We start from the raw sequence: 27,618 nt of genomic DNA, 5'->3' as shown, positions 1-27,618 counted from the left end.
TAGTCATTTTCATTACCTCTTCCAGTTTCCCAGCAACAAAATGGAACTTTTAAAGAACTTACTCTTTCACAAACTATAGTGGAATAGTCTTAAGAGATGCCCTTAGATTCCACTATTTTTGGTTTGCTTACTCTAATACAGCAAGTAGAACTATGCGTTTCCAGTACTGATGCATTTAAATATAAAGTACCTCTAAAAAAAAAAAGTAAGCTTGTGATTAAAAAATAGCTGGCCTTCTAACTTCCATTAGGCTGGACTTAATTATTTTTAATTGTTTTTATTGTAAACATGTAGGTGAGTACCAATGTGATGCAAATACTTGTAGCAATGGTGGAACGTGCTATGATGATGGAGATACATTCCGCTGTTCATGTCCTCCAGAATGGATTGGAAGCACTTGCAACATTGGTAAGTTCTAAATTGTCTGTGGACAAAGGCAGAAGCAGAGAAGAAATTAAATAATACTTAATCCATTAGTAAATGGGCAAAGCTATATTCTAGTTGACTGTCAATGCCTTTCCAGTTGGATCGTGACCGAGTTCAGAGTAGTTTCTTCCCTTGTCCAGAAAAATGTCTAGTCATAAGCAACCATCAGTGTTCACATACTGTGCAGGCTGTGTATCCCAGCTGATGTGGGATACTACCAAAGTAGGAATTTAGCAGTGTTTGAGGGATGCTTACCTTAGATGGGGGGGAAAAAATAGATAATTTATCTTGATTCAGTTAAGCAGTTGATTTGTGATCATGAAGGTAGGTGAGAGATAACTGTGCATATGGCTGCTCTTAGAATCTTTTGACCTTCTTGTAAGTCTTGTAGTGCTGACCTAAGTGCTATTCAGGTTGGTGATCTTGATATATCCAGATGATGGATATATTATACTTGTTGTGTTAAGTAGATACCTTTTCTGTTTTCAAAGCTAAAAACAGCAGTTGTATTCCAAACCCTTGCATGAATGGTGGAACATGTGTTGGCAGTGGAGACTCCTTTTCTTGCATCTGCAAAGAAGGATGGGAAGGACGTACATGCACACAGAGTAAGGCTTTTTCTTCTTCGTTGCTCTGTGATACTAGGAGTGTCTAGCACAGAGTTGTTAACTGAAACAAAGCAAGTTTATTGTGTTTAGTTGCCAAAAATATCTGAATCATTCATGGTAAATATGCTTGACTAATGAATGAAGAACTTGTCATGTTTCTTTTTGCCACTACTCTGCCAAAATGTGACATCCGGCCTCTTAGAGAAAAATAATCTTTGGGAACAAGTATCTCTGGGGATTGTTATGCTCTGTAAGTTTAATAATGAAAAGTATGTTGAAAGTAAGATGATAGTGCATATTCCATCATATACGGCTAGTTTCTTTGAGGATAGCTGTTAATTACTTTGATATGCCAACACAATGAATTAATTAGGTGGAACAAAGCTTGCAGCTCATCCTTTTTGTTTCAAGGCATAACAGAAGGAAGTCCACATCTGAGATCTGTTTGTACTTTGTTTACTCTGAGATTACTGTTGTACTGATGTATGCCCTAATAACCTGTTTTAAAGGTTACAGTACCAGTGTAAATGCTAACAAATAATTTAGAATTATTTATAATGTGAAAGATTTGCTTAAGAAATCTGACTGTTGCATGTATATGTATGAATTGCTAAAGTAATAGGAATCATCTAAAAAGCTTTTAGAGGCTGTTTGAGTTATAGGAACTACTAATGCAACAAATACCATGTTTTATTCCTGTTACGTTGCCATCATTCTACTTACCAGTCCATGCTGTTGATATATCAGAATACACAGAAATTGTAAGACTTTGACTTTTTTTCAGAAAATGTAAGGTATTTCTTAAGTCTCTTAGGTCTATTTGAACTTTTTTTGCAAGCGTGTGTGTAGAGGGAAACTTTTTGCTTTTTGTCTTTTAAATTATAATTTTGTATGCTAGAAAATAAATGTCAAAAGAGTTATGTTAGTCTGATGTTAGTCTATTTTCTTTTTTAAAGATACCAATGACTGCAACCCTCATCCATGGTAAGTATGAGAATAGTTCTATACCTATTGTGAAAATAAGACAGCACAGTAATATGGATTTCTATTCTAGATTAGAACCAATTCTGCCCTAAAATAATTGAAGCCAGCCTTTGTAAGTCTTAAAACAGTTTTCAGTTGTGCCTTATCTATTTCTTCACAGCAGCAAAGACCACAGAATGATCTTGAGTTGATTCATATATGAACAAAGTATTTCAGAGTGCAGTTCTCATGCCAGAACTGACTGGTGACTTACTATAATGTGAAATGAGTCAGACTTGATAACATCTCAAGTATCTACAACTGAGTTTTAGAATAAGAATTGAAAAATAATCAAAACTTGTTAGTTTACAGTAAATAGTTTTAGACAAATACAAAAACAGATCAAATACTCTGTATAAATGAGTTTTTAAAATAGTAATTTTGGGGGGGAGATAGATATATTAGTGTTAAACAGAAAAGTTTGTAGCTTAAGAGGAAAAATACTGACATGTGGATTAAGCAAACCGTCTACCTTATCTTTCCCTGTTGTCAACCTCTGCAATAACCCCAACTGAATGTATTTCAAATAAATTGTAGAAGTTCTGGCTCTCTGTATTAGCTTTTTAGGGCTGCTTTATGTCCTTGAGATATGTTGATATACTTCCCCATGCATGCTTTTGTAGATGTTGTTGATTTAACAGGTAACTTACGAAGCAGTTTTATCTAACAGTATGCTTTTTCAAATGGCGGAAATAGGTTCTTCTCCTGAACAGCAGCAGCAGATTTAATTAACAAAGCTTTAATTAGAGACCACTGAAACAATAATTTAAGTATAGACTAGTATTATGAATTAGGAGGGACTTTAATTCTTTGAGTAGTGAGAAAGTTCCATGAATAGAGATGATAGGAATTTGTATTTGAACAGGCAGTGTGAGGAACCTGTGTTTTTTGTTCATCTTTAGACTTGTGAACGTAGCCTGAGAACAATTGGTGTAATGATATGCCTATTATTTTTTACAGTTATAACGGAGGTATCTGTGTTGATGGTGTGAATTGGTTTCGATGTGAATGTGCACCTGGATTTGCTGGTCCTGACTGCAGAATTAGTAAGTAAAGTAGCTATATGAGTAATGACCTGAAAGGTTGTACCATTCCAGCACACAAATCAGAATGAACCCTTAAATCCTTTTTGCATTAGGTAAGCTGAATTCCAAATAAAGAAGAAGCCAACTGGGTCAGTCAGGCACTGGTACTCACCTTGAAAACAATGGCAGTTCCTGTCCCTTTCTTTATTTCATTAAATGCAACTGAAGTGACTTGGCTTAAATTGTACTTAAAGTTGCTGCTTTTTGTCAGGCATTTCTGAAGGGTCTGGAGCGTTGGTTTTATAGGAGTTTATTATGATTTAGTGTTTTTCTTGATAAGCAATTCATCATTAAAGATGACACATTAAGTGTACCATTTAACATTAGAAACTAAAAATTAGAAACAAATCCACTGGGATATCTCAAATGAAGGCAAAATATGAGGAGCATAGTGCTGGCACGTGAATACAGGTGGTAGAGCACAACATTTTGCAAGAAACATGATAAAGGCTCTTTCAAAGCTATAAAATTAACCTGTTACGTGGCAATTTTTACTAGAGGCTGAAAAAAAGGAGGAAACAAGATGTGAAGACTGCATTTAAATGTTGTGGAGGACTGTATGTGTCTTTGTGTTTTTAATTAAATACTTCTGAATACTACTATTTTGATCTAAATATATTTATTTTTACATAGTTTTACCTTGGGTAGATCAGACTTTGAGGCTATATTAGGCTTTGTTCTGCCACTCCAGTAGTAGATTGTTCTTTTAGGTAGAGGTTCCATTCTTATTCTCGCAGGTAGTAAATGAACTGCACCTCTAGTCAGAAGGTGATCATAGCACTTATGGCAGTAGATTTGAGCTGGTGATCTCTGGATGTAGAACCAGAGATGGCAGATAATTATGTATGTGTATCTACATGCAGACACTCAGGGATGTTGAACTGTCCTTCTCCAGGCATGAAATGCAGAGAGGACTACTTGTAGTCAAAGACAAATGCTGTGTATTTGTAATGGGGTTGCTGACTATTTTTTCCTTGTTTAGAATGTTGTAAACAAAGGAAGTAGTTCTAACAAACACCTGTTATGGGATGCTGATAACAGTAAGAATTAACAGCTGTTTAGATAGTTTTTAACATAGCTTGAATAGGGGAGGAAGGAGTAGTCAAACCCTGTAGTTTAGATACTTCTGAGTTTCGCTGGTACTTTGCCATAGAATGGTTCTGAAGGGAGCTAAAATAGAACCAAAAGCTCTTTGGCTCATGTTCATTTGTTGTTGTTTTCTGTTGCCTATACAGGTAACAGTCTCATTATTAACGCTACAATGGCTTTCTAACTCTAGTCCTGTAAACACAGAAGATGAGCTGATAGTCTGTATCAGCTAAGAATTAGTGTTTAAATAGTTTTTCTGTGGGATTGGAGTGGGCATTTGCTTTCAATAGGGGGTTAGGCATTGGAACAAGCTGTCCAGGGAAGTGGTGAAGCTACCTTCCATGGAGATACTTGAGACATGTGGGCATGGTGCTTAGAGATGTGGTTTAGTGGTGGACTTGTAGTGTTAGTTGATGGTTGGACTTGATGGTTGGGTATTTTCCAACCTAAATGAATCTATTAAACCTTTGATATATGCCTTGGGAGAGAACAGTTAAGGTCAAAAATAAAGCAGGTGTCTGTAGCTTGCAAATTGGCAGGTTGGTTTGTTACTTTTGTTGGTAGGCTTTTGCATAAATTAGTGTTGTTCACTTACCCAGAATAACAAATACTTTGTGCATCTGAATGGACAGTGCTTCTTGTTTCGCAAGTCTTAGGAGAAGTGGCTGAGGGATCTGAGGTTATTTCTCCTAGAGAAAAGGAGACTGAAGGGGGGGGATGCTACTTGTGCTGTACGGTTACCTTAAAGGAGGCAATAGCAAGGTGAGGGTTGGGCTCTTCTCCCAAGCATCAAGTGATGAGACAAGGGGAAATGGCCTCAAGTTGTGTCAGGGGAGGTTTGGTTTGGATATTAGGAGAAATTCCTTTACTGAAAGGGTTGTGCGTTGTTGGAACAAGCTGCCCAGGTAAATGGTTGAGTCACTATCTCTGGAGATCTTCAAGAAACCTGTAGGCTTAGGACTTAACAGCATGTAGTGGACTTCAGTACCAGATTAAAAGTTGGGCTAGATGACCTTAGAGGTCTTTTCCAACCTGCATGATTCTATGATTCTGCCTTTTTTCACTAGATTTCTGTAACTAAGCCTGTGGATCTTTGAAGGTTGTTTGAGATGCTGTTGTGCTAAGTACGTGTGTACTAAATGAATCTACTTGCTATTTCATAGTTATTGAAGAGTTGTAACAAATGTCTGTAACAAACTAAATGCTATTTTTCTTCTTTATGGTAGATTGTACTGCTGTAAGAAACTCCTTTTTAATTTTTGGGGGGGACACTGTTGAGCCAATTGTTCGTGCACTACAATAACTTCCTGAAAGCATGTGCTTTTCTACGAAGTCTAAATGGCAGACACTAGGACTACAGTCCCGCATCCTGTTCTGACATTAGCTGAGTGTGGAGAAGACATTAGCACCTACAGCTGTCCAACACTTCTGCTCTGTAAAATGAGTCAGCCTAAGATTGCTGCTTTGATTACCAGAGCTTCAGTTAGGATGGAACTATAAGAATAATTCCAATTAAGATGATTAATTCTGAAGCCAAACTCTTGTGCATATTAGAAAAGCAGGTATTGTCAGATTACATCTCAGTAAATGTTTAATTACAATGCTTTATGTTCTTGCTGTTGAGTTTTACCTATTTTCTCTCTAGATATTGATGAATGCCAGTCTTCCCCTTGTGGATATGGTGCCACTTGTATAGATGAAATCAATGGATACCGATGCACTTGTCCCCCTGGAAGAGTTGGTCCTAGGTGCCAAGAAGGTATTTCTATATCTACTATCAACCTCTACCCATCCCCCCCCACCCCCCACCCACCCCAAAAAAAAAATTGGGTACAATTTACAATTGTAGTTGGTAAAGAGTTTATATGCAATAGTCTGAATAAGGAACAGCAGCAAGATTTTTTTGTTTGTTTGAAATATGTATAGCTTCAGTAACTCTGAGTTAAGTGTCTGTTTCTTTTTGTAGTGATTGGAATTGGAAAGCCTTGCTGGCTTAAAGGAATGACATTTCCTCATGGCAGCAGGTGGGATCAAGAATGCAACAACTGTCACTGTTTGGATGGCCATATTGACTGCACCAAGGTAGGTATTTTGACTTCTCTTAAATCCTTCTGGCTGGAACGTACTTCATGCACAAGTTAGTGTGTCTTCATGCACAAATTAGTCTTTTTTGTCTAAAGTCTTGCACAGCACACCCACAAACTGTCCTTTTTTGTGTGCAATGACTTCCTGTAAAAACGCTTACGGGATTGGCTTTATAATGATAAGCTATTGTCCTACCCTCTACCTGCTAGAACAAGCTCTCTAGAAGCAGACAGGCACTCTTTTTTTTTGCAGAAAAGTAAATATGAATGGGAATGAAATAATGATCCTTGAAATGATTTTAGAAAAAAAATCTCTGCCAAAGCTTTGCAAACATGGTGTTAGACCTAATTCTGAGAAACCTTAATTCCAGAGTAAAGGAAGTGGAGGAAAAAAAGTTTCTTCAGCGGGCAATCTTTGCCTTTGTGTTGTCCTTCAGTAGATTTAGTAGACTTATGAATTGACTAATTCTAATCTTTGTATATTTATTATGGACTATGTTTGTGGTTGTGACTTAGAAGCAATATGACTAGGCTAAATGCAGATAGAACACGTTAGTGTATGTGCTCCAGACCTTTCCGCCATGCTGTGATAGCATATCTTAGTGGATTTGTGGTGCCTGTGCAGCTTTACATCACAGTTGGAGAAAAATAAGATCGGTGCTGCTTACAAGTTGTAAGGCTAGGTGGGTGGCTCGAGGTGAGGGCTAATAGTACTTACGACACTGCCTCACCTGGCAGTCTCCCAAACATTTCATTGGAAGCATCAGTTTAAAAGCCTGGATATTGCTGATCCGTTCAGCCTTCATGTTTCTTTATTAGGTAGGTATGCCCTGTAGGCTAGGAAATAACTATATCTTGCACTTAATAATTTAAAAATACTATTTTTAGTCTCTTTATGGTGTTGTGAGTTTGAAGTTTGAGATGCCTTCAAAAGGGAACAGGACGTGATGGTAACTACAACTGCAGAAATATGCTTCCTGTTGTGGAGGGAGGCTAAGGATGTGTATAGGGTGGCAGCACACAGCTTTGAGGCAAACAGAAGTGGTGCAGTGATTACAACTTACTCATATTGTTTGGTTCCTTCATGTGTAGTGGAATGAATATTTTCTTGCTGTTAATGATGCTTTAACAAAGCCATACGTTAATAAAGGAATAGCTGTATAGCATTTTATAGACTTTGTGAAGGCACACCATGAAGTGGAGTGGTGTTTTGGAGGCTTACTATCCCTCAGTAACTTGGGGGTGCCGGCATACTGTTTTCTTGGAAGAGTGGTCGAAATGTCAGTGGTTCTAATGATCTGTCATTCCTTAATGTCTTCAGTGTTCTGTAGCAAAGATCTCAGTATAAATATTGAAGCGAAACAAGACCTTGTTGGAGGTTTTTATTTCTAGAATATAAAAAGCCTTGATGACTAGCTTAAAGAAGTCTGAACTTCTGTGTAGTTTGAAGTTATGTGGGATTAATCTGGAATCCCCTCAGTGTCACCAGTATCTTGGGTAATCTTTGCTCAGTTTACTCTTTAGTCAATACAAAATGTCCACTTTCTGAAAGAGCGACTCCATCTTCTACTAAGACTAGCAATATAGAAATAGGTACTTTTTGCAATCAGTAGTAGATCATGACCATCTTAGCGAATAGCTTTTTTTGATGCATAAGAGCAATTAACTGTAACAGTACTTTTTTGTTCTGAATTTCTAGGTGTGGTGTGGGAAAAAACCTTGTCTGTTACACAAACACTGGGATAATTCAAATAACCAGTGTCCCATGGGTCAAGAATGCCAGGAGAAGTATATGAAATGTTTTCAGCCACCGTGCACTGACTGGGGAGAATGCAGTGCCTCTGAACCTCTGCCTGCCAATATCAAGTGTCTGCCTAATTCTGGATACTTGGACAATGACTGTGCTAGGATTACTTTAATTTTTAATGGAAACAAAGTCCCCCAGGTGAGAACAATTATTAATCAAGTATGCGAATATATGTAGGGATTTTTCCATGTTGGGGAATAGAAGATTAATATTTATAACACAACTCCTTGCTGTCATCAACTTGCAAATTTTATTATTAGACTTCTGTTATAAATTTTGCTTTGCCTAAAGGGCAAGGTAAAGTTAGGGTTTCTACTGAATATATATTTTTTTAATTTCAAAGAAATGATTTACTTCTTACAGTACAAGATGGGCTTAGACTGTACTAGGATAGTCATACAAGCTCAACTTCTTACCTTCATTGAAAAACTGTTCCTCACTTTTCTGCCATTTCTTGCCTGCCTTATTTGTCCCCTTCATCAGGTCTCAGTAACTGCAAAAACTGTGAAACTTACTTTTGTGCTAATTTTGACTTGAACTAAAGTCATGCGATCTCCATTGCTTCTAACAGGGCACTACAACTGAAAATATCTGTTCTGAAATACGATATTTACCAGCTACTAGGACTGTTTCTAGGGACAGAACTTTGATAATATTATGTGATCTGTCATACTCCACAGAGAATGCAGTGGAAGTTGCTATTGTAAGTATGAGATGTGTATATATGTTGTCATTAGTTTGAGCAGGGGAGAAGAGGTTGCTTAAGCTTGTTTCACTTCAATATAGATGTTGCAATCTGTGGCCTAGGCTGACTGTACCATGATTTTCAGATCTCATGGAATTTCCTATACTGCTAGATATCTGGACTACAAGCTTCATTAATGACAGAAGGTGACTGCAATTTGCTGATAAGTCATTCTGAGGACTAATTCAGCCAAAATTAGTGAACAGGTGCCTACCTGCTCTATCAAATCTTGGGCTCTTGACCTTTGCAGTGTGGAGATAGTTGCAGGTGGTTGGATTTGATCTTTGCAGTGTAAAGAATTTGGTACTTGCTGTCTAGTATGGCTGCTTCAGGATGTTCAATAAGCATGTAAATGTTAAGTTGAAGAAGATGCAAGTTAAGTAGGTGAGAGTGATTGTTGCCATACTGAGCTAAAGTAGTGCTTTAGAGGCATTTATAGCTCAGTCACTCAATGTTTCTCTGTTGTGTAATTTCCAAATAAAGAATTTTCATATTAAAGTGTTTGTCGAGGCAGAAGCTGGACTGTCTCTGCCAGTATTGTAAAGAACATGCTGAGCCATGATGCAAGAAGTAAACTCTATGGTATAAATAGAGCAGACTGTTATTAGTCCAGGCTTCTATCTAGATAATCCACACGTCTTGAAGTGCTTCAAACTATAACTAAGTTTAGCTCAGCGGTGTAAGTGACATGGAAGTCAAATGCATTTTGAGATATACTAGATTAGCAAGTGGGCATGTTATCAACCAAGCCTGACACTGCGTCTGCAGTTCAAATAAAGACATCCATGCTGTTGCTACAGAATATTTGAAGGTTTCTAACTTCTGTCAGGTAAACTCAAGCCACAGAACTCAAATAAGAGAGTTGAATTTAAAAATTGCAATGTTTTGCCTAGGTGACTGCAATAATTCTGTTTTTTTCACCTTTCCTCCTCTGCCTTTTAGTCTTTTGTCCCACATCGAGATGAACAAGATAATAGTCTCATACAGAATGCTGCTAATACAATAGTAAATGCCATCACCAAGCGGCAAAACAGCACTGTTATGTTGGCAGTAACTGAAGTCAAAGTAGAGACCATAGTTGTTGGGAATTCATCATCAGGTAAGGTTCCCAATGCACTCATCGTGTGTGTGTTCAAGTATTTTCTATTCCCTGCTGTCAGTATCTTGTTTCTCTGTGGGAAAATGGTAGACCAGGTTGTTTCTTCAATTACTATTGCTAACTGAAGAGAAAAATGGCTTTAAGATCAAGAGTCTGTGCTTGTGTGCTAGGTTAAACTTGGTACCATGTTATGGATTATGTCCCTACCTGCTATTGCCACTCTTTCTAACCCCATTTTTTATCCTAAGCATACCTTTCACCTGATTCAGGAGTTCTTGTTTTCATATCCTTTCTGACTTTATTACATTAACCTTAACCAAATCTCAGACCTTCGTGCTGCTGCACTATAGAAACTGGAGATGTGAGGTACTGAAAACATCATGGGAACAGGGGTAGATATAGTGTGATACCAAGTCTTTTCTGAAGTGCTTATGTATTAGCTTAATAGGAGTTAGATGTCTAGGATCTTTCAGTACTTGACAATGATAATACAAAACTTTGCTCTCCATCATGTTTCTCAATAGTGCACAGCTGGTTTAAACTGTAATGTACATTCCCCTTAACGAGGGTATGGTGTGACTGGAGATACCTGTATCTCTGTGTTGTCTGTCTAAGAGATGTGTCAAAATGAACAGTTGAAGTGTTGCGTGCCTGTGTTCCTTGTCCTTTTCCTGCCTGGGGGAGGCAGGAAAAGGTTTTGTGGAGGACCCCTGGTGGGCTGCAGTTCCACTAAAGGGCTTCAGAGTGGAAAAATTACAAATGTTGGAGACCCTCCCAACTTTCTTAGACCTCCCCAACATAATCTTTTGGAAGATCTTCCAACCATAGTCAAAACAATGAGTAAATGGCCTGGTTCCATTTCCTTTGTGTTTTCCCTTTAGGGGAATGCCTTTCATCTGTTAAAGCCTTGGCAAATGTACTATTTCCTCAGCTCCTCTGAAGGAGGCTACTAGCTTTGTTCTTGTCATGAACAGAAACGACATAGGATGATAAAGAATTGAGCTGTGATTCTGACATACTTCAGCTTCTCTGTTCTGATTATGCGTTAAATTCTAGGGAAAGAGGGATGGGATTACTTTTACTCCTGCATCAATGAAATCCAAAGATTCTCTGAGAAAGTGGGAAGTCTTTGACTTTATTCTCAAGCACTAGCTGTAAGATGTTTCTAGACTCATTTCACTGGATGCTTAGTATTGACCAGTGGCCCCCAGTTCTTTAACTGGACTCATGAAGAAGTAAACTATAGCCTGCTCTCTCATGGTCTTTGGTTTGTTTTATTTTTACCTTTTAATTAGGTGTGGCAGGTGTAAACCTACCACAAAACATTGGTGCAAAGCACCGTGTCTTTAAGACTGATTTCTGTGGGATGCTAGAGTATCCAGATGGAGATGATTATTTAAATACTTCATCGATTTCCTCTGGCTTAAAAAAAAATAAAATCTTCATTTTGAACTTATGGAGACTATTCTTTGCATAAGAATCTTTTTTTACTTGAAGCTGATATGAAGAGCTCCTTTTCTTAAGTTATTCCCCCCACCCACCACCCCATTCATCGTTTAGACTGCTTATGGAAAATGGAGAGAGACTAGCAGTTACTGCTAAGAGCACAATCTTTCCCTGGCATGCTAAACTATGACTTTAAATCTCATGAGGCAAACCACTTTCCTGGTTATTCATCTTCCTTTACAAGAAGGAAATGTTTGAGCATGTCAGATCCTGCATACCATCACCTTCATACTAGAATATGTTCAGAAGACATTTTAAAGTTGGAATGAATGACCATGGCATTGAAGCAGTCACCTGTTTTTGTACAGCAACTTGCAGGTTATTCTGTAAGCAATTGTCTCAAAACTGCAGACAATTTACATTTGGATTAGAGGTTGAAATTTGTAGTTTGGACTGCGTGTGTCTACAGAGTTGTTGAGCCATCCTGTCTGTCTCTACAAAAAGCAAAGCACTTGATGTCTTACTACTTACAATGCAGGAATTTTTGCTTAGCAAAAAAGGTATTCTGTTCTAGTAATAAAGCCCTTGAAAAAGACAAATGTCCAGCAGATGTAGATCTTTGGAAATTGTTTCCTGGAGGAATAATCCATCTGTGTGGCTTGGACAACACTAATGGGATTTGTAATAGGGGAACCGGGAGAAAAGCAGTTGCATCAACTCCTTTTGCTTATTCATTGAGCAGTGAATGCTCTCATATCTAATGACAACATTCTGGTATACCATATTTATCAGGAGAAATTAAAGTAAGGATTTTACTCTGAAGTAAAACTGGTAGACCATCGTAAAAAGTGCCTGACTCTTTTTAAAATATGTAATATGTAAAAACATTCAGGTAAGAGCTAAGTAATACATAAATACTGGTGGACTTGATGGTAAGACACTCTTCTGTCTGATAGGATACACAGTGTGTATTCCTGATGCAAATGTCAATGCAATTTCTGGAGCAAATCAGAGGGATAATACTCTTCAGTCTGCTTCCTTCCTACACGAACATTTTTTTCTTTTCAGAATCATTACTGAAGTTTTCTGGGCCAAATTGGCTTGGGTACTTGAGAAAGACAATGCTGTTTGTATCGCTAGTTTGTCCATTAGACAGGAAAGAAACATCTCATGTGAAGTGTTTTTTTCTCCCCATCATTAAGCAGGGCAAAGTCTAACTTTACTCTTTTTGTAAAGAGCCTTTCTAGATAAACTAGTGTATTCATACATGTACCATTGTGCAGCAACGACATCTTCCTTCTAAAAAACAATCTTTCCAGGACTAACCTAGAGTTGTGTGGATATTTCTCTTGCAGCTGCTCAGTGCTGTACAACTAGTTCCATTAACTCAAGACTTTTGTTTTTTTATTTGCCCTCTAGATTATTTGGTTCCAATTCTTTGTGCGGTATTTAGCATTGTATGGCTGACTTGTATAATCATCTGTGTGTGGTGGACTCGGAAGAGAAGAAAAGAGAGAGAAAGAAGTCGTCCTCCCAGAGAAGAGGGTGCCAATAACCAGTGGGCGCCTTTGAATCCCATAAGAAATCCTATAGACAGATCTTACAGTAACAAAGACATTCGTTATGAATGCAAAAACTTCATATCTCCTCAAAAAAGAACTTGTGATGCAGTAGAGGAGTATGTAGAGTATGAGGAAGAGGAGGATGAAGAGGAGGAAAGAGATGAGGAAATGGACAAATTCCTCTCTCACAAACTCGCAAAGCCTTTGCCAACAAAGGCATCTGATACATCAGAGAGCAGTCCAGTAAAGAAATCCCATCAAATAGGCAAAATGGACAACAGATCTGTAAAAAATGTGAATGCATCAAACTTTGAAGGCAGTAGAGACTAATCTGTATTTGGAATGTAGGCAGACTGCGCCTACACTTACTGGGGAGGGGAAAAATTGACATCTCCACTTTGCATCAAGGACTAAAAATATCTGGAGTCAAATGTTCATAGTTTCTTTATTTTGCGTAAAAAAAATAAATAAAAATAATAATAAATAAAATTTATTTTGTTTCTTTAGCCTTGTATAAATTATTCAATGACTGTCAGATGAAAAAATGAGTAATCTTTGATAGTTGCTATTTTTGTAAAGTTTACTTATAATACACTCGCTGTGTGGCAGAGGAGAGGTTGTATTTTCAATATGTGTAAAGTTTATTACAAAAGACTGTACACTGTTTACAGAATGTATTTCTTTTTATTACTTGCTCTAATTTAATGGTGGCTTTAAAACCTCCTGGTTGAGGAAATTGTGAACTTTAAACTGCTTTCTTGACTTTGAATCTCTATTAATGGCAGCTCACTGCACTTGTTACGTTAGTAGCTTCTGTAAGATTTTTTCCAAATTTGCCTTACACACTTTGTAATAGGAACAAAAAAAAAATTATAGAGATCTTTCAACTGTGGTTTAAAAGTGGCCTTTTTATTTCTGTTGAATTCATTTAGAATTGCAGTATTGAAGCATGTGACAAGTGCCTTGAGATTAAACTTTTTCTATAGCAACTGTCAAAGACTGCCATATCAATATAGTAAAATTGTGAGAACTCTAGGTTCCCCAACTGACACAGTTTATTTTCTAATAGTGAAAGTGCTTTTTTTGTAAATATGTACATATTAAATGAATCACTCTGTATATTTGATTTAATAACTTAAATATTTTGGTCTTTTTTTACATGTCATTCCTTTTAATTTATGTTGCAGAAAAGGAGGTTTTATGGCAGTTTATAAGACATTTTTTTTGGTATTATGTCCAGATTAGAAAATGATGTTAATACAATCAATGTTAGGAATCTGTTGGTCATTTGTATTTACATAGGAACATAACCACTTACATGTAAATAGATCCAGAAATGTTTGTTTATCCCCATGTTCAGCCCATCTCAAGAACACTAACGGGTGCATCTACTGTACAGTACCAACATAGTGAGGCATTGTTTTTTCTTTTGTGAATATGTTAATTACATGTGGTATTACTTTTTTGCGTTTAAATACAGGCCTAATGAAGGGAACAATATTTTCCTCAATCTTGTTTCTGTTGTGCTTTATTCATCTTTTGCTCTAAATGGAAAAAAAAAAAAAAAAAGGCTGGCAAGCTCAGAAGAAGGTGGGAGTACCTCATTAGAAATGGTTATTTGTGCATTTTTTAGGCTTTATTATTGCTATTAACTGGGCAAGCTGTACATTTATTTTAATTACTGAAGAAGCATAACACTACATACACCTAGTTACCCTACCAGTGAGAGGAGCGGATGTTTGAGAGTGTAAACTCTGGCCCATGAACAATGTAAACATGAATGTTTTGAAATCAGTTATTTTATACAGGAACACACGATTTGCTTTGCAGGATCTTCTGTTTTAGTACATTTTTGTTTGACATGTTCTTAAAAAAAACTTTCAGAAAAACTATTTATTAAAGCATTTTATAATGATGTTTGTTGTAACTTTTTTACTTGTGCTGAATATTCAAAACTTATTTTGATAACCTGGTTTAGGAGTTAGTTTAGAAAAGGGTACTATCCTTCTCATGTTCCCCAGTATAATCCTAAGTATTTAAACCAAAAACACTTTTTTTCTGCTACTCTTGTATCTTTTTGTACTGTAATGCTGCTGTCTTCCATAATCTAATAAAATGATTCCCTCATTGTGTGTAAGATACTTCACATTGTGTTTGCTTTGGTTACTTGAAGCTCTGATCTGATGAGGCAAAATGAACGAGGAGTGAAAGTCCTGATTTAATACCTGGTACTTCCTCTAACCTTTGCTCGTGGCCTTTGTTCGTGTTGGTATTTCCTGAGCCAACTTGGCAGCGTTGTCCTTTGCCCACTACTACACAAGTAGCCCTTTGTGTAGGAGGTGGTCTAGAGGCATAAACACCTTTACTACTTAAACTGGGACTGTCTGTGCTGCCCCTTGCAAAGTACGGCTGCTGGTTTTGCTGGCAGCTATTGCCCATGTGCCTTTCTAGAAATGGCTCTCCTCCCAGCTGCTGAGCAGAGGCTTGTCTAGTGGTATCAGTTTGCTTCCTTGGGTGATAAGAGGGCTGTCAAGCATGAAACAGCTTGAAGCACTCTTGCCAAAGTGATTCGGATTTTTTTTAACTAACTCCTTTCTATATTCTGCAACCACTCAAGCTCTAGTCTTGTCATACTCCAGTTTTAATTAAGTAGGTCTATGCCTGTTTCTTATGGTGACTTAAATGATTCTTAGCAGAAATCTACATGAAAGGTGAACTTTTGGGAAGAACATAAAGAGATATGGAATATAAATATTGATATTTCTTTTTCTATTAGCTACCAACCTCTGAAGCAGCATCCTAGAGCCTAGCAGACAGTTTTTATTCCCAGTCCTCATAGCTATTTTGTTTTCCTTAGGGCATTGGCTTGTCTTTATCTTGATGAGTGAGAGCTGTTTCTAAGCTCTGAGAGCTGAGTTCTGAGAGCTGTTTTTAAGTTCCTGGCTACAAAGTCAGTTCTTAAACCCAAATTCTTTCATTACCTTTCGAATTACCTTTTGATTTCCAAGCTCCAAATATTCAAATATGTCTCCTGTCCTTGAAGAAAAGCTCAGGGGGCTGTGGAAATCCAAAGATGAGACAAGGAACCAACACTTTCTCAGCTATGACTTTCTAAAATCAACTTGGAAAAACCTAGTGACTGCTGTTAGCTCCCTAGCAATAGTGGGAGCAATGAAACTCATTCTGTAAGATTAACTGAGGCTGCAGTATTTGTGAGTACCTCCTGCAGAGAGGAGTCTTTGATACCATGTACTTAAGATAGCTGAGAGAATGCTTCTTGTCGGGAGGTTTTTACATGAATGCGGATAAATGTAGTGGGTGTTACTGCCGTAGGGAAAAGGAGAAATAATAGATCAAAATATGTATAGTAAGGCTGCTGCTGTTGTGCAGGAGCGAGCTGGCTCACTGATCCTGAAGATGCTAGCTCTGTTTTTTAGTATATTATTGAAATGGTAAATAAAGTAACTGGGTGACAGTTTGATGTCAGTACCTGCAGTTGGCTCATCAACCATTCTAACCAAAGGCTCCATGTGTCCCCTGATGGATGGTATCAGCCCTCACGAAGGTTCCTGACCCTGACCCTTGCTCTCATATGGCTTTGTGAAACCAGCATGAATATCAGTAATGCTTGTTTACCTGCCAAAAACCAAGAGTTATTTCATGCTACCCTCATGTGGTGACCAGCACAAGCTATGTAGCCTGGAGTGAATAAAATAAGATGATGAAGAGGATAAACAAAAAGTAAACTGACTTGTAAAGTTTACCAAGATTTTTTACAGATTTTATTTTTGCGCTGCTCTTACATTAATTGCATGCCTTCCCCCCCATGCTTTATACATCCTTACTCTGTAGCTTTGTTTCTTTTTGACTTTTTACATGACGTGTTGAACTTGTGCATCTCAACTTCCTGCTGGTACAGGTATTCTCAGGTGCGCTAAGCATTGCATTACTCCTGAAAGATTTGTTGCAAGAACTAAGTAATGAGGAAAATTTGTAAATGGGCACTTTTGAGATTTTTCTAAACAGCTTATAAATGAGTATTTCCAGGCTAACTTTGCTTTTTCAATGCTCTCTGGTACTAATCTGAAACACTTGGTGAGTTTGATCCATTTGGCTATTTTTTGTTCTCCGCTGGACCACGTAATTAGTCCTCTTGGGATCAAACAGCTTGGATGGAAAGTTAGCTTATATAGCAAAATACCTCAGTGCTTCTCCCATACTCTTTTCAGGAACAACCTAGAAGCTGAAAGGCATTTTAGTTGCTTCCTTGAAAGCTGCAGAGAGCATTAGTTGCAATGCTGGTTGTGAGGTAGTTTAGGGATAAGGGGCTAGGGGTAGTATGGAGTTAACTTGTGTAGGAATTGGGTTTGGTTCACTGAGGTTACAGGTGCAGTCTGTCTCATTGGTTTTGGGTGCTGATGGGCTATTGTCCTTGGGATGCAACAGAGACAGGATGAGCCTGAAGAAGGGTTCTCAGACATGTAGTAGCTTGGCAGTAACCTGTGAACCCTCCTGGATAGCCAGGCTGCCTGATGTGGGGATGCTAGCTGTGACCTTTGGATTTATTATGAGGGAGGAGAATGGTGGTTGAGAAAGGAGAAATAGCAAAGCCAATGGTAAAGTTGGCATTGGGGTCATTCCTGGTAGGAATATTGGTTTGGAAAAATTCTGTGAATCTTGCACTCATTCTGTTTAGTGCTTTAAAGCACTCTCTTCCTACATAGCCTCTTGTGTTTCATTTATCGTGCCTTAGAATAAAGAACAGACACGTAAAACAGTAAAAGAACAAAAGGTTCTCTTCAGAATGAGTTAAGGCTAAATACTTTCCATGCTCATGCCTTTTCTAGCACCCATTCTTATGCACACAGCATTTCTGTACATATATGTACATTTACAAGTGATTGTTTTCATCACGACAGGGACTTAAACTAAGTGCAAAAAATCTCTCTAAACACTTGATTGTAAGCATCTGCCTACAGTCAAATGCTTGTAAATGACATAAGTAATATCCTTAAATAGGATGTCTGTTTCTACAAGCGTCGCTAAGCTTCATGGTCCAATGGGTAAGTTTTTCACTTGCAGTTTTCAGTAAAATCTGGGGGTGAGGGGGAAGGACTCAGTTATTTGCAGAGAATCAGCATGCTTTGCACAGGGCATGTAATTTTCCAAAGACTGAACGATGCTATTTGGTGACTCCTGTAGCCAGTAATAAGTCCCCATGGTTCATACCAACAACCTGGTCCTATAACTATGCGGAGTGTAACACATCCTTCTCAACAGATACTTTGCAATATCTTTATGGAAGAAGTATGTATGTCGACTAGTCAGAGGGAAAAATGATCAGGTCTCTAGAAATTCGAGTGAGGAACTGTTTTTTTCCCCTTGTGTGATCTGAACAACAACAACAAAACTTTTGAAATTTTCTTTGTGGGGGGAAAAAAGTTATGGAAATCTTAAATAGTGTTAAGGAGGGTTTATATTTTTGTTCATCTTAATGATATTCCATGTATATTGCTCTTTATAACCGCAAATAGATGCAAAGAATATCAGCGTTTCTGAAATCCAAACTAAGCTTTCCTTCAGTGCTGGACAAGGCAGGAGGGTGACTGGTGTAAACGTGACAATCCTGTAAGGATGCAAGACCACAGCCAGGGAGTCACGCTCTGCTTTCTGGCTATGGGCTCCCAGGAGAGAATATTGCTTTCAAACGTTGTGTCAAAAAAAATAAACCCACAAAACCAACCAAATGCAAATCCTTTTGCTCTGTTGGGTGGGGAGAGACTCGTTAACTTGTAGATCTGTCTCAGCTGCTACCCTATCTGTTCTCCCACCCATCTGAAGGAGTCTCGGGTTGGAGGGGACTTCTCCCTGCGGCAGATTTGCTGTGCCGATAGGCTGTGCATTAAAGAAGGTTGAGCAGGGAGCTGTGGAGCAGGTTTGGAAACTGCTGTGGCAGCGGCATGCGTAAGACCCTTTGAAGGCTAGGCCACCTGGCTGGAAGTATAACGATGGGTGTAACCCCACCTACTAATTAACAAAACGCTATCTGTGGGTGGAAGTAGAGTCAATGAACAGCTGTACAGGCTCAGATCAAAGGTCCACCTAGTCTAGTGTCCCGTTTCCTGCAGTGGCCAGCAGAAGATGATTAGGGAAAGCAAAAAAAAAAGCAGCAAATACAATGTGAGTCCTTCTCATACCCACCCAGCTTCTGGAAATACGTGGTTTAGAAGCTTCCTGGGCCAGAGGTGTTTGATAGTCGTTTCTTCTCCATGGCATCATCTCATCCCTTCTATGCTTGAGGCCTCTACAATATCCTGTGGCAACAGTGAGTTCCACAATGGCAGTGTGAATTAGGAGCAAATTCTGCTTATTGTGGACTTGTTCCCCAGTAAGGTGCTGTGAATATAGCAAGCAGTTTTTCCCTTCCCCACAGTCTCCACAACATTTGGGATTTACAGTGCGGACACCCATCTCTCCCTACCTCTTGGGATTCAGAGTCCCAACCCTTTTGGTCTCCACTTCAAGAGACACTGTCCCACATCTCCAACCATCTGTCCTGTGAAAGCCCTGCACTGTTCTAAGTTGTGCTCTGCCACTTGAGTTGGGGTGACCAAACTGAACAGCAACAGACATAGCAGATAGCACTGTTCTCCACTCTATGCAAGTCTTTTCTTAAAAATCACAAGTGGGCTATTTACTTTTTGGCCTCCACTGGCAACGCAGATGATGCTTTCAGAGCTCAGCGATTTGTTGACTTCCCTTACTAAGCAATCTGCATTTCCTTGTCTTCACTCTGCTTCTTGCACCTAGACAGCTTTCCCCAGCTTCCTTGCATGTGATGGAGTGGGAAAGCAAAAAAGGCCCCCAGCAGCTGAACAAAGACGCAGTACTTGTGCAAGGCCAGTCACTACAGTCCTTTGCACTTGTAGAATTAGCACAGAAATGAGACAGTGGAGGTAGAGGAAAATCTCCATGCTGGAAAGGCAGCATGGCAATGGTTTATCCATTCAATGTTTAAACAGCCAATAAGGCACTCCTCAAAAGTGGGGTGTCCACAGCCCCACATTCACCAAGGCCTGCCCAAAATGGCGCCATTCACGTGGCGCTGTGCTGCACCAATTGCATTTGTGGTTTGCTGTTGTAGGAGATGCAAAATGCACGATTTTGGTGAGAAGGAAGAAGGGGTGGGTGGCTGTCGCTCCATGCCCCGCCCTGGGCAGAAACGCAATGCTATATATCGTTTTGAGTATTATATGATAGCTGTTGGAGAGAGGGGGGATCGTCCATCCTTTTGTGCCCTCGTTAGAAGCAGTCCCAGAACTGACCTCGCTATGGATTAGAAAACTGAGGTCCAGTTTGCATCCATTTCTCCTTTTGCTGTGTGGTTTATCTAGCTCTTCCCTCTTTGGTGGTCCCTTTATTGATATATGTCTACGTGGCTGGGCTACAGTCCCAAATCCTCCATACATTACTTAGGAGGAGGTATAAGGGGCATGAGAAAGGGCCATTTGGTGCAGAAACACCAAGCCAGACTACACAGGAGATGTGCCGGCCAGCCTTTGCTCTGGCCAAGGTGATGTCCTGGCTGAAAGACCCCCGGGGAAGAGCTGAACCCTCTGTAGGACACGAAGAGCTCAGCCACTGCAGCACCATCAAATCCCCACTTCCCAAAAAGCAAACGGGGAGGCAGAGTGGTGTTTCGATGGGAGGCAGAATAAGGCCTTGCTGGAAATAAATGTTTGGGCGAGTTGAACAGTGAGGGCCTGGTCTTCCTGCACCCCAGAGGGCAGCTGCAGGGTTCCTGGCTGCAAACGCGGTGGCACAGGGACAATGTTTGCATGCAGCCCCGAGGCGCCAGGGACGCTTGGCTGGGAGGTGCTCTGACAGCCCGCTGACATCGCTTTCAGTACCGATAAACCCGCGAGGTTATCTCAAGTGCAGCCATATCCTCTAGAAAAGCCGGGAGGAGAACCTACTTTGCACTGTGTCACCATGGATAAAAACCTGCTAATGAGCAGCCGTGGTGGGAGCGGAGACCCAGCACCTTCTAGGGGCATCGCATGGGAGCAGCCTGCGTGCGCGGGTCCCGCGGTGAAATGCAGCGGAGGGACGACATGGCCGACATTTTCCAGCCCGGGTGTTTAAATTTTCCTCTATATTTAGTCCCCTAAATGAGCGCTTTGATTTGCAGTGTTTCCAAGCACCTGCTGCTCCCATTGACTCTCTGGTGGTCTATATGGGTCCCAGCAATCCTCAGAGCTAAGCTGCTCCATCTACATGCCTAAATTTGGGTACTTGGGTTGGGAGCTGCGGGTGCTATATTCTGCTGGGGTTTGTGTTTCTCCTGCTGTAGGGTATGGTGCTAAACGGGGGTTTGTGGGCAAAGTGTTTTCAAAACTTGGGCTGCTTTGATTTCCTGGCTTTTGGTTCAGCTTATCTGAGTGATTAATTACGTATTGGAGCAGAGAGCAATGAAAACTTCTGGAAATAAAAACTGAATGAGGACAGGCTGCATTTCCCCAGTGGCAGGTGCTCAGTGCGTGCACAGCTCTGCCACTGCAGCCACTCTCTTGAGCAGGGAGATGCTCTTCACGCTCAGCCACCGCAGACTCGGGTGCAAGGGGAGCAGTGCAAACGCTGAGCTCATGCTCTGAGAGCCACCATCCCGATGTCCAGGTGCCCAGCCAGCTGTGACAGCCCCACGGGACACCACCTCTTCAGGATCCCTGGTCTGGAACAGGGCATAAACATTTCTGCCTCTTGTGCTCCATTCCAGGGCAGGTAACTTGTGAATCTAGGTAAGCACTGGTAAGCATGTCCACAATTCTGTCCCCCTGTAATATCCTGTTGTTGCTTTCCAGAGGAAAATACCAGCAGACATTCAAGGTTACTTCCTTGGCACGGTCTGTGTGTTTCAGCCCTGATTGTATCTGCACTACTGAGACATTTCCGGACATGCTCTATCCCCTCTGCTCTTGCATCACAAGTTGAGCAGTAACTTTACATGCTTTGCTGCAACAGACCTTTCTGTCCTGACCATGGCCCTGCCTATCTTTCAGAGGCTTGTTTCCAGCCACATTCCCTCCTTTCTGCTACTCCCACTTGCCCAGATTGCTCCTCAGATACTTCTTCACGGTGCTCGATAGAGGCTGGATGTTGAGGCAAGACTTCTCCCGAAGCAGGAGATGAAGGGAGACAAGGATGATGAGATGCCCACACGCAGGAGCTGGAAAGGGCCATCAACTTTCTTGCTTCAGGGCAAATGACGTCTCTCGAAGATGGTTTTACAAAGCCGCTCTCTACCTGTAGGTTGACTGCTCCAAAGCTGCCTCTGGACCACATGGCTCTAGTTCTCTTGGTGGGAAACCCCAGGGTCCTCACGTGCCTGGCTCCTTGGTTTGGCACTGCTCCCATATCTCATTCAGACCCTCCAAAGTGTGCATCCGTGTTTGCTTTTCTTCCTTGCTCCAGGATGCTTCTGCCCTGAGATTCGTTAAGGAGATGTCTCCATTCCCAGGCCTGGGCTTTGGCAGCAGGGTCCAGCCCCCAGCACAGAGTGTGTACTGTGCATGATGCTGCAGATGAAAGCTGCTGCTTGTTTACAAGCTTTCATCAATTAGAAACCATTTGCTGCTCACACACTGTATTTAAAAGTTTGTGTTTAAGTTAGTGCTGGTGATTTAGGAGTGCCTGCTTTGTTTTTTTCTGAGATACATAGGATAATTCCCCCCACCTGTTAAAAATCTGTTGCTAATATTTGCTGTGAGGTTTCTTTTTTTTTTTTTTTTTCTCTGCTAGGATAGCCAGAGGCCTGCAAGCGTTTATTTAAACTGCAGCTGTTTATTTCTCATAAATCACACAGGAAAATGCTTTGCGATCAAGCTGGGGTGTATTGAAGTTGATAGAAAGTTTCAGTTTGGGTATTCTGGCAGCCCGGGTCTCTTCAGAGGTGCTATCTCTGCCGTGCAGGCAGACCCAGACCTGCAGAGGGGAGAAGCTGGCATCCCAGTGCCACTTTGTGGTCAGTGTCCTGAACAGTTGCAGGTCAGCCAACTGGGGGAAAATCTCATTTGTTTCATTTGTTTTTTTTTCCCAAGTTTATTGTTTTTACAACTTTCCTGTTGTTTTATTTCTATTCTTTTTTTTTCTTGGCAGTCTTTTTTCTTATTCATTACAAGCATACTACTTGATCTCTTTGTGCACACTTTTCAGAAAATTGGGTCAATTGGACAATCAGATTTATGTATGGAAGGATAAATTCAGCCTTTCAAGAGAAGTTTTCCTGGGATTGCAAAGCCCTTTCCATTAAAAAAGTCACGTGTTTGTGTGCACTTGTTTCATTTCACTTTTCCATGGATGGAATTGTTGGGAACTTCTTAGCCAATTTCCAGCATGAATTTAGGAAACTCCAGGTAAGCCCAGGATGACCAAACTTCCTTGCCATAAAGGTGAACTGACCCAGCAGACTTCCAGGGTGGAGGAGCACACCCACACCTGCACTTCTCCTTACTAAGTGCATCGTACCACAATCTTATCTGTAGTATTTCCCATGTTAATATTTGTCTGTCCATCCACTGCATTTTTATGACATTCAGAGTTTGCAGAGATGAAAATGGTTTTTCCAATGGCTATGAGCTGGGATGCTGATAGAAGTTTTCCCACGTAGGTGTCTCTTTCTCCCATATTCCTGGACTTTCCCTGTATTCCATACTTTAGCCAAGGGCCAAACGCTGACCCCCTTTCCTACTTCCACACCTTGGAAGTCACCAGCATCATTCATGATTTTCTGCAATGTGTGTAATTTTTTGTTGTTGTGCCTTTCATAATTTTTAGAACAATTCAAACGAATTTGGGGATGCAGTCAGGAAACATAATCTCAAGTAAGATATAAACAAGAAAGTCAAGTCCTTGCTGTATCTTCCGTACTATTTCCATCACCAGTGTATTTCCTCTCTCAAATTGCCTCTCTCCAGAGTCACACTCTGCCAGAGATAACTAGGTGGCGGTGAGTGAAGAAAGGAGCGGCATTGTCTACAGCTTTGAACCATGAATAGCCCTTGGAAAAACAGCACCAGAGAGAGATACAAGTTCACATCGATAAAGTGGGTTGCCAAGTGACAGAAGGCTTGATCCCCTTTCACTGAAGTCAGCGGCGAACTCCCACGGACGTCACTTTTATCACCGCTCCCAGCCCATCTTGGGCAGCGTCCTCCACCGCCACCAGGGCCCGGCCTGGCTGAGCATGGCCAGGGGACTTCTGTGGGGACAGGGCTGTCTCAGTGTGCCGGGGCCTGCTGGGGTATCCTTCTGCTGATCCATGGCGGCAGCCACACACGGGAAGCCAGGTGGCTTAGCTCAGGTTCAGCACGGCTGGCACATCCTTTGGCTCTGTGTTGTCGAAGGAGTGAGCCCACACACGCGTACATACATTATATGTATGGAGATCACCTCCCTGGGTGCCTCGGCCGGGCCTGCCGCCAGGCCCTCGCGGTGTGACAGGAGGGCACAAGGCAGCTTGAAGCCATTTTGGTCACTCCCTGTTTCCCCACCAGCCTTTTCCGCCCGCTTGGTGCACGAGACACGAAGCATTCGGGTGGCCCTGCAGCACGGTCACTCACCGCTGTCGCCGAGGCTATTTGTCAAAGCCCTGCCAAACGTCGGCCCACAAAGGGAAACCGCCGAATTGCGGTGCCTCCGAGGGGGGCTCGATGAATAGCTGAGCTGCGACAGCCTAATGGGTTTGGGGGGGTGGGAAACGGGACGGGGCACGGCAACAATTCACCAGGAGGCGTTTGGGGAAATGTTGTCGCAGCGATGAGGAGCGCGGGACGGAGCAACAATGGCTGCAGTTTACATTGTGCTGCACCAGCGCTGTGATCTGCTGCCAAGATCAACCCGGCAGAGAGGAACTGAGGAATAACACGAATGGTGTGGCAAGAGAGATACCCTACAGCATATCCTGCTCACTCTGCCTTCGCCTTTGAGTCAGGAGTGAAATATTGGAGCCATTGTGGTGAAGCAAGGCTTAAAAATAGAAGGAAAAATCACTGTGGTTCTTTTTTTGTTGTTGTTTCTCCAAGGGGACATTAATTGTTTTTAAGTTGTGCTACTTCTAATTTGAGTCAAGAAGGAAAACACTTCAAGGTATTGAAAGGGCCAGAAAACATTTCACTCATCAGCTGTGGCGTGAGGGTTGCTCCTTATCTCCATTGCCATAGTGATGCTGCTGCTCTGGCTGTTCCTGATGGGCTTCATGCTGCTCCCCACCTAAGGGTCCGTGCTCAAAATCCTTTCATAGGAGTCCTGGTTAAGACCACAAGCCCTGCAAGAAACAAGTGCCCAAGTCAGCTTTGGGGTTCTGCTTCCCCGACAGCACTGCATGAGGGAACAGAGGGCTGGTGGCAGGGGTTTCTGTGAAACTGTCTCCAAGGCAAAAGCTGGAAATTGTGCTCTCTCCTGCACTAACCAAACTCTGGAAGGAAAGTTTGGGGAGTTACGAAGCTGACATTTCTCATAACATTTTAACCCCTTTTATTTATTTATTTATTTATTTATTTTTATTATAGTGGTTGGCTGATAAAGCTCACAAGTCTCTGGATGTTCAGAAAGCCACTTTTACATTAATGTAGGATGAAGCAGACCATCATTAGAGCTGGTCACAGCAATGTGGGTGCTGCCCTGGGATGGCTGTGGATGGCTTCCAGCCCAACTCAGACCTGCTGCTGCCCTTCGATGAGTGACTGCTGCCCTGCAGGACAGGGCTGCTCCCTACAAGGCGAACGCTGTGCTGATTTGTATAAATATAGCACACCGCATTCTTGTCCGAGTTTACCAAATTCAGCCCTTTCCCACCGGCAGACTGTGAGAACCAGGAGGGTCATAACTTTAATGGCCAGAAGGAATTGCTAAATCTGGATTAGCCCAGATATTTGATCACTCAGCTCAATAACTTGAGTTCCAGAGGTTGTTTCACTAGGGCTCAAATTGCTTGGCAGACAAGGAGATGGAGTACCTGTGTCTCTTTGCCACGATAACTGGTTGCCACCATTCCTCAGGTTTGTGCTTTCCTTCTGGTTCAAATAGGCTTGACCCTAAGTCTTGGACTCTTATGCCTTTGATAATGTTAAAGATCCTATTAGCACTAATGTGTATGGCATAATCAAGTTATCTCTCAATCCTCCTTACTGAAATTAAAGAGACTCAGCTTCTTAACAAACTGCCTCTGAGGTGACCCCTCCTCCCTCTCCTTGTATTGCTGCTGTGTCTCTTATATCCATGCTGGGTAGCGTATATCCCCAGTACTCAACATCAGAAAACGTTTAGAAGATGGAAAAACAGCCTCCTATTGATGTGAAGCCTGACAAAATATCCAAATTGTGTTCAGAGATGGCACATCTTGATAAAGGTGATGAAAACACAGCATGGGGGCAGAGAAAGAGCTCAGGGCCTGGTCCACCATGGGGATGGGGGCTGGCATTCCTCCTGGCCTGCATCCCTGGCCAGCTGGGACACGGCTGGTGGTAGCACTACGAGGAGCAGTCGGGGACATGGGGTGTGCCATGTGCTGGAGGAGCACACCGACTCAAATGCAGGCTCCAGTCATTAGCACAGCGGCTTTTTAAATGCCCTTAAAAAGGAAAAGGAGAAAAACACCCACAAAGCCCACATGGAAGAATGGGGCACCATCTGAAATCTGAACAATTCATGACAGGCTTGTTTTTTAGGCCCCAAAGCATGTGGGGAAGTGCTCAACCCGCCCTCACTCAGCAGTGCCCTTGAGCCCATGCCCAGCTGCGAGCACAGGGGAGAGCTATGGCTGAAAATGAGCTTTTTGCAGTGCTTTGCTGACTAGGAGGGCCCAAACCACAGCAAAACAACTGCTCCGGAACTGTTCCCAAGGGCTGAATCTGGAGTGAAGAAGCTCAGGAGGTAGGACTTTGCCAGAGCAGCTCACTGGAGAAAGGGGTTTCCTTTCCACAGCACTTTCTTTAGCTCAGCACCCAAAGAGAGCCTCGTTTGCGCCCTTCCCTCTCCATGCAGCATGCAACGCAGATGGTCACCATCCTCCTTCCCTCCCAGGGCAAAGCAGGACCAGAATCTCACATTGGCAGAAACATATGCCACTTCTTTGCATTTCCCATCAAAATTCATCTGAAGTTCCTACCATGAGCAGAATCCACCCCCAAAAAAAACCTCCCCACCCACAACCTGCAGAGAAAAACCCAAGCCATCAATAATTTCAAGGAATTCACAAGCCACTCACGAAGACCTCGCTCAAGTTCACCAGACAAAAATTCCTTGCTGGGAATTATTAGCTCTGCTGGAAGTAAGTGTTTTCTTGCCCTCTGTGCAGTGGTGCATCTCAGATGACAATTTAAGAATCATTTGCCCACAGCTGGCTGACTCCAGAGATGAGCAATTTACTGTTTCATCCACCTTTCTACACAATAATATCACTAAAAGGAGCCCCAGCATGGGGTCTGTTTGGTTCTCAACTCAATTCCCCTTCAAAATGTGAAGCCCTCACATACCACAGGACTACTCCCACCTTTCTGCTACCCTGCTATAAATCATTCAGTCCTCAGAGAAGGAATACTTGGTACTTGTTGTTTTTGGTCTGGGCAGGAGACCAAGTGATGCAGCC

At 41.4% G+C, this 27,618-nt stretch overlaps 1 protein-coding gene across 7 annotated transcripts in view; it reads left to right on the top strand.

The window, feature by feature from the left end:
* Positions 1–15,120, top strand: part of JAG2 (jagged canonical Notch ligand 2) — a 68,396-nt gene extending 53,276 nt beyond the window's left edge. For all 7 annotated transcript variants that reach the window (XM_066998451.1, XM_066998452.1, XM_066998450.1 and 4 more), the window contains 10 exons: positions 295–408; positions 918–1,034; positions 1,991–2,018; positions 3,018–3,103; positions 5,877–5,990; positions 6,198–6,313; positions 8,015–8,260; positions 8,694–8,825; positions 9,810–9,966; positions 12,832–15,120. In XM_066998451.1, the coding sequence (XP_066854552.1) occupies positions 295–408; positions 918–1,034; positions 1,991–2,018; positions 3,018–3,103; positions 5,877–5,990; positions 6,198–6,313; positions 8,015–8,260; positions 8,694–8,825; positions 9,810–9,966; positions 12,832–13,304 (1,583 nt within the window). In that variant the 3' untranslated portion in view covers positions 13,305–15,120. The remainder of the gene's footprint in view (positions 1–294; positions 409–917; positions 1,035–1,990; positions 2,019–3,017; positions 3,104–5,876; positions 5,991–6,197; positions 6,314–8,014; positions 8,261–8,693; positions 8,826–9,809; positions 9,967–12,831) is intronic.
* Positions 15,121–27,618: the final 12,498 nt, after the last annotated feature.

Source organism: Anser cygnoides, chromosome 5, assembly GCF_040182565.1.
Source record: "Anser cygnoides isolate HZ-2024a breed goose chromosome 5, Taihu_goose_T2T_genome, whole genome shotgun sequence".
Lineage (NCBI taxonomy): Eukaryota > Metazoa > Chordata > Aves > Anseriformes > Anatidae > Anser > Anser cygnoides.
The sequence above is the reverse complement of the archived record's forward strand: the minus strand, read 5'-3'. Positions and strand labels throughout refer to the sequence as shown.